The 6881-nt window shown below is 42.8% G+C and overlaps 2 protein-coding genes across 2 annotated transcripts in view; both read left to right on the top strand.

The window, feature by feature from the left end:
* mical1 (microtubule associated monooxygenase, calponin and LIM domain containing 1) overlaps positions 1-6150 on the top strand; it is an 18702-nt gene extending 12552 nt beyond the window's left edge. Inside the window, exons 14-24 of the mRNA XM_017036049.2 lie at positions 1-54; positions 254-316; positions 411-738; positions 1254-1321; positions 1711-2617; positions 2698-2801; positions 2902-3009; positions 3321-3414; positions 3679-3769; positions 4352-4425; positions 5218-6150. The exon at positions 1-54 is cut by the window's left edge and continues 39 nt beyond it. Of these exons, the coding sequence (XP_016891538.1) occupies positions 1-54; positions 254-316; positions 411-738; positions 1254-1321; positions 1711-2617; positions 2698-2801; positions 2902-3009; positions 3321-3414; positions 3679-3769; positions 4352-4425; positions 5218-5411 (2085 nt within the window). The 3' untranslated portion in view covers positions 5412-6150. The remainder of the gene's footprint in view (positions 55-253; positions 317-410; positions 739-1253; positions 1322-1710; positions 2618-2697; positions 2802-2901; positions 3010-3320; positions 3415-3678; positions 3770-4351; positions 4426-5217) is intronic.
* A 407-nt stretch (positions 6151-6557) lies between these two features.
* The window catches only part of camk1gb (calcium/calmodulin-dependent protein kinase IGb), an 11938-nt gene continuing 11614 nt past the window's right edge, over positions 6558-6881 (top strand). The window contains exon 1 of the mRNA XM_025059016.1: positions 6558-6694. The gene's annotated coding sequence lies outside the window, so the exon portion shown is untranslated. The remainder of the gene's footprint in view (positions 6695-6881) is intronic.

A 6881-nucleotide genomic window follows, 5' to 3' on the forward strand; every position in this document is an offset into this window, starting at 1 on the left:
TCGGCTGTCTTCTTCCTGACCAAGCTGAAATTCAACTCTCTGCAAAGACGGAAAGTAAGACCACTGTGACCCCAGACTGACAAATGTCAGATTAATATGCCTTCCATCACTCACTGACTCTGGTCATCTGACTGTGATTGTGTTTGATCAGAGACTCCGGTCTGTGCTGTGCTGTGTGTGTATGTGGGTGTTTTAACATATCAGTTTAACTAGGTCACAGTTTAAACCGTCCAATAACTCGTCTTCTTTACAGGAGAAACTCGCTTCACAGAAACGATCAAGAGAAGACGACAAGAGCATGGAAGATGAGGACAGCGTGAGTTGTTCTTCTTCACCTGTCGCACTGTGCTGCCTTTGATGGGATCATTATAATGTGACATACTGTATAATTTCATATCATTCTCTATTAGGTGACGGCGCCTGCTGTGTCCCCAGCACTTTCTCCAATACTTGATCCTGATCCGTCATCTGCACCTGATCCTGAGCCTGGTCCTGGTCTTAGTCCTGGTCTTAGTCCTGCTCTTAGTCCTGCTCTTAGTCCTGGTCTTAGTCCTGGTCTTAGTCCTGGTCATGGAGTGACGATGGCAAACAGTGACGAATGTTACTTTTGTGCTCAGAGGGTTTATGCTCTGGAACGCATCAGTGCTGAGGGGAAGTTCTTCCACCGGAGCTGCTTCAAGTGCCACAAGTGCCGCATCAGACTCAGACTGGGAGGATACTCCTTCGACCAGGCGACCGGTGAGAACCGTCTGTGTGACCTGTGTCCAGAGTCGGCTCTAGTCTTTTCATCGACCTAGGCACCAGCCGTACGACAGACCGTTATAGTTGAATAATTGAAAAAAACAACACCAACACACCAAATAATGTATAAAATCAATGTTGAAAATGCTGCTCTTACAATTTGAATACTAAGACAATGAGGCTCGTTTGCGCTGATGTCAGGAAGTTGAGCAGTCAACAGTGGCTTTGTCATGTTTGCTCACCCTGTAGTCCTTGATTAGATCACTCGGCCGGCTAATATTGAGCATGAGGAGCTAGTTCAATTACCTGTGGCTTATTGTGCTCTTCAAGGTCGCAGTAAGATTTGGTTGAAGTTTTGACAACCCTGTAATATGACCTCTATTTAGAATAGTGAAGTTAAAAAAAAAAAAAAAAAAAAGATAAATCGATTTGTCTTCCCACCTCAGCACATCAACATTCACTTTGTGAAGTTTCATGTGTTTTGATTCTTCTCATCTGTGACATTCCCTCAGGGAGGTTTTACTGTGAGCAGCACTCTGAAGAGCTGGAGCTGGCTAACGGAGCGGAATCCTCTCATAAGGTGGGTCACTGAACGCAGCAGCTGCAAACTCTAACGACATGCTGATGGTTCCACACACGTGTTTAGTCGTGGCGTTCATAAAGTCCATTTGACACCAAGTCATTGCATGGTACATTAGTATTAGTACATGAGTATCATATGAACTGAAGGATTGATGATCAGACACAGACACAGAGAGAGGCTGCAGTTGGACTCTTTCTAAAGCTGGAAACACTGTGATTTTTATGTCAGGAAAACTGGATTAAAACGTGCAATAGATTATCAGTGATGACGACATTATGTCAGGAAAACTGGATTAAAACGTACAATAGATCAGTGATGACGACGAGATCTTAACAAACGTAAAGAGAAATCCTCTAAAAGTATCTGTTCTTATTTTTTCCATTCAGAAAAAGGGGACGGGTGAGAATGGACTCTCCAGTGATGATTCCGATGACTTTGAATACATTTTGGACTGTGTTCCTCCTCCACCTTCACACCCACAAAGCCATGATGGAGAGGACAAATACATACCAAAACCCAAAGGTGGCGCCCTTCAGGAAAAATGGACAAATGAGGAGAATGGACTCTCCAGCGACGATAACGGTGACTTTGAATATGTTTTGGACTGTGCTCCTCCTCCTGCACCTTCACAACCACAAAGCCATGATGGACAGGACCAGCACATTCTAGAACCCAAGGGTGACGTCCTTAAACCACGCACTCCCACAAAATCTCCGTCTCAAGTCAAGGCAAAGACTCCAGCTGAGGAAACAGCGGATCTTCATCCTCCTGTTCCCAAACCTCGCCACTCTCGGAATTTAGATCCCCAGCCCTCCCCAGTAGCTAAACCTCGTACCGTCCACCTTCTCACCCCCTCCGCTCCTGAAAAGCCTTCAACCCCTACGAAAGAGACCACCAAGACAACAACAGACCCCCGTCCTAAGCAGTCACTGCGGAAACTCCAGCTCACGGATGAGGAGAAAAGCCAACTGGTCAATCTCCAGAGTCTCAGCGCCGACTCGGACTCTGAGACACACGGAGGATCTTCGTCCTGCTCCTCGTCCTCGGCTACAGCAGGAGGTCCGAGCCCTCCTAAACCAGAGGGCACGGACGGTCAAGAAGAGGAGGGCTACTGGAGCGGCAGCACCTCCGGCCACGTCCGGGAGAAGAGGAACCGGCGCTGTTTCAGGAGGAAAGAGATGCCCAGTGGGCAGACCAGGGTTCGATCCAAGTTTTCCCCGTGGAATCTTTCGTCCCCGAGGATCAGCAGAGACGGCCGGCTCAGTGTCCTCGTCAATCAGCCAGGGAGAGTGGGTGAGTTGAAGACGTAGTTGAGTTTTCATCTCGGTAGAGAGAGAGATTAGTGTGACATTTTTGTTTTATTCAAATCATAGAAACGACGTTCCGATACGTCCACAGCCCCTCAGAGGAGGGCGCTGATGGAGATGACGACGACGACATCGTAGAACGAGACGACATTGACCTTTTTGATGAGAAGGTAAGCCCACGTACGGATGCAATGACTTTGATACATTTGGCATAATGGACACTGCTTCTCCAGATATAGAAACACTCTTCCCAACACGCTGTCATTTCAGATGCTGCCGTCAGACCCTGTGGAGGCTGAAAAGTTGGAGTTGATGAAGATGAAAACGCTGGAACGAAGAGCCAGGATGAGTGAGGTGCAGCGGTTCCGCAAAGCCCAGGTCGGTGTCCCTGTCAGAGAGTTACTGATTCATTTCTGACTGCTCATCAAAATGCTTTAATTACAGAGAGGGAAAAACATCAAAAACAACACCTAGCTTCAGGTTTTAAATCAGGTGGAAACAGGAGCTGACTTTAATCATTGATATGTTTAAACCTTAGATCAGACTACAGTGACCGCAGGTTGAGATGCTGGATCCTAAGACATGAAATCAGTCTTTAAATTTCACCATCATGCCACAAAGAACCACAAACTAATGTGAACATCAATGACTCTTTTCTTCTTTTTTCTTTTTTTTTTTGTGCTCTGAAGTCCATACAGCGGAGACTGGAGGAGATCGAGGTGAACTTTAAAGAGTTGGAGGACAAAGGTGTGGTGTTGGAGCGGACTCTCAGAGGAGAAGCTGGTAAGAAGTCAAAGTGCAGACATTACAAGTTAATTTACATTGATTAAAGTAGGCTCTGAACCTCTGTCCTGTCGTAGTCTGGAGGTAAATGGAGTTTTGGAATTGTATAATTCCAACTGTATTGAGGTTTAATGTAAATTCAGTCTGAATTCACTTTGTTCATTTGGACTGTAAGCCTCCGAGGTTCTCTCTCACGTCATGCAGTTTCTCATACTTTGTTCCATTCGTTTCTATTTATCGTCTCTTCCTGTTTGTCGCTCGCAGGCAGCGATTCTCCGGACACGATAGAGCAGTGGATCCAGCTGGTCCACGAGAAGAACGCATTGGTTTCCGAGGAGTCGGACCTCATGGTGGCGTGAGTGTTCACTTGTGAATTCAAACCAAATCCAACACACAGCTTTTCCACACAGTAGCAGTGAGTCCAGAACGTCAGACTTCCTCCTCAGACACTGAGCTCTTTGTTCCGTCCTCCCTCACTCACACATTCTTATGATGACCTACATCAAAAAAGGATGCCATGGTGACGGGCTACGACATTATGATTACTATTAATATATAGAGAAGGGACATTAAGGTTTAAAGCCACAAGGTGGCAGTATTTTATAAAACAAAGAAAAAAGACTTCCTCTTATCAAGGCAGTGCCCCTCAGACTTTTTCTGCAGCGCCCCCTTTTGTCCATAGGACTATTGTCAAACTGCCTCAGGTTATTGCTTCCATTAGACTTTATTTAAAACATTGTTTCAAAAACTGTTCTCATTAAACACTGGGGGGAAAACTACATAACTGTGCAGTTTACCCACTCTTAGAAATATTAAAAATGACATTTATTTGTCACCTCTGCAATACCTCCACACTCCACTGCATTAGAGGAAGACGGAGAACAATTCAGTATATAGAAGGGTTTATTAGTGTCATTAAACTCTTGTTTATGTTCAGGTCTAAACAGCTGGAGCTGGAGGACAAGCAGGGCACACTGGAGCTGGAGCTCAGGAAGTTCATGGGGCTGAATGGTGAGTACTTTGCTGTGCCATTCTATAAAAAATTCACGATGTGGCCGATGTCTGCATCATCTTCGTAATTCTCTGCTTTAGTACCAGGAAGTCCAACAGCAGTTGGACAGAACATTTTTTTAAATGAATGTCAGGATTTAAAGCTGGATAATAATACAATTTTATACATTCAAAAAAGTCATGCCATATCCTGTGGTACTGAACTGTGGCAACATGAGCTGCTGACTGTCACTTATTACCCCTTTTTCACAATAAAGGCCCAACATAGTTTCAGTTCCCAAACTGTATGTTTACTGACACTTTCACACCTTAAACAAACAAGTCCACAATCTACAAATATAGTTTTTCAGTGTTTTCTAGTTCAGAAAAACATCAAATTCAGACTTTGTACTTGATAAATACATTATTTTCTATTCTCAAAATGCCCTCTTCTAAATTATATCAGTGTTTCATTTTATTATTAATTTAATCTTAATAAATGAAATACTTCTTGAAGCGGGAAGTACCAGGTTTTGACCACTTGAGGGCAGCAGAAACACGCTGTATGGGAAACATGAATTTTGCGAATTATTGTCCAATTGTTCTGTGTCAAAGCAATTAGGAAATTGTGTGAAAGTCAATTCAGGTAATTGTGTTCCACTTGTAGTATAACAACAGAGATAATCGATTCTGACGTAACACTGTGGTGCAGTGGTTTGTCAATGCACACACCAGGCAGAATATTCTCATCATTGATCACATGTTCAGTAGCTGTCTAAGCGTGTGCATTTGTTTCTTGTTTCCATCTGGTAGACAAGACACCAGAGCAACAGGTGGAGGAAGAAAACATCCTTCAGCAGATGCTGGAGGTGGTGGACATGAGAGACTCTCTGGTGTCTTTTCTGGATGAGAAGAGGCTGAAGGAGATGAGCGAGGAGCAGGAAGCCTTTACCATCATGGAGGCCAAGCGTCACTCCAAAGCTGGAGCTCAGGTTTTCTGGGAGTAAAGGTTTAACCGACACTGTACACTGACCTTTTCAACACTGGCTCAGTCACTGCTGTCACTGGATCCTAAAACTTTTGCAAAGCCAAAGATAGTACTGTTTCACTGACCCACATGAAGCTGTGTCTCACAACGGGGGAAAAAATATCTGCAGGTAGAGGAGACTTTGGATTGGTTCAGGTCAGATTCACGTTAGCCTCTAGATGGCGACAAAGCTGAAGATGTAAGGCTGTTCTGCCTGACGTGATCCTCAGTTCTTCAACTAAACCCTGCCTGCTGTGATGGACGGGTCTAAACAACAGAACTTGCATAGAGGGGGAAAAAAAACAAAAAAAACAACACTTTGTATCTGATGCTTGAAGGAAGAACTTCTACCACACGAAGGTGTGGCCTAGTTCAGTGCAAAGTCTAAAATGACAGCAGTCATAAAAAGCTGTGGAAAGATAATCTAGTAAACAAAGGTTTACATAAATTCTTTAAAAAAAAGTAAAAAAAAGTAGTTTGATGTTCATGTTGATTTTACACACGTCACAATACGTACAGTTAAATACAAACATTTAAAAAGAGGTTAAAATAAAAAACAGTTTACAGTTAGATGAGATATTTGTTCATTTAGTTTATTTTAGTTTTGAATGATAATGACTTTTTTTCTAGCTCACCCTGCTCTTTAGCATGTCACTTCCTGATTAGCATGTTGGAAAGAAGAAAAAAAAACTCAGGGGTTGATGGTTCACAGCTTGAGGTTCAGAATTAGTTTGGGTTTTCAACCAACACATTTGCACAGTCGGCGGCTATTCAGGTGGATGGGTTTTAAATAACGGGATTTAAAGGAAGGCTCCATTGAACAGGTTGATCATTTTATCGTCCATGTCGTCACCGTTAGTCCGTAGGGGTTTCTGTTAATGTGCAGACATGTAGCTACAATCAAGACAAACTGTAGTTTGTTGTTTGTGAAACAGAGCCTTATGTATTTACTGTTCAGCTATTTTCTGCCACTGGAACAGCACTTCACTGAATATCAAATAAAGATCATGCACTGTAGTGTTGCACTTTTTATGATTTTGGGAATACATTGAAAACTTAATAATTCAATATAAAATATAATAATGTTGTGAAGGAAATTCATCTTTGAAACCATTTAGGGTTGATTCTCACTTTCCAAGCAGTAGGACCTGGGTTTGAATCCACCCTGGATTTCAACGTCAACACTAGTGAAGAAGGTTGCACTGAGGAAATGCTGATGAAGATACGATGCCAAAAGGATTCTCCACTACTTCTAAGTTAAAGGTAAGATAACTCTTTAACCCTTTGCTCCTTGAATTATCAGTTGGATTCCTGAAATGAATGTAGACGATCACTGTATGAAGTGACAAAAGTTGATGAAAAATGAACGTCAACCTGTATGACAGTTTATGGATTTTAGTTTTCAACCACAATAAAACTTATAATTACTGTGTGAAATTACTATTGGATT

The sequence above is a fragment of the Cynoglossus semilaevis genome, chromosome 10, assembly GCF_000523025.1.
Source record: "Cynoglossus semilaevis isolate Cse_v1.0 chromosome 10, Cse_v1.0, whole genome shotgun sequence".
In the NCBI taxonomy this organism is placed as follows: Eukaryota; Metazoa; Chordata; class Actinopteri; order Pleuronectiformes; family Cynoglossidae; genus Cynoglossus; species Cynoglossus semilaevis.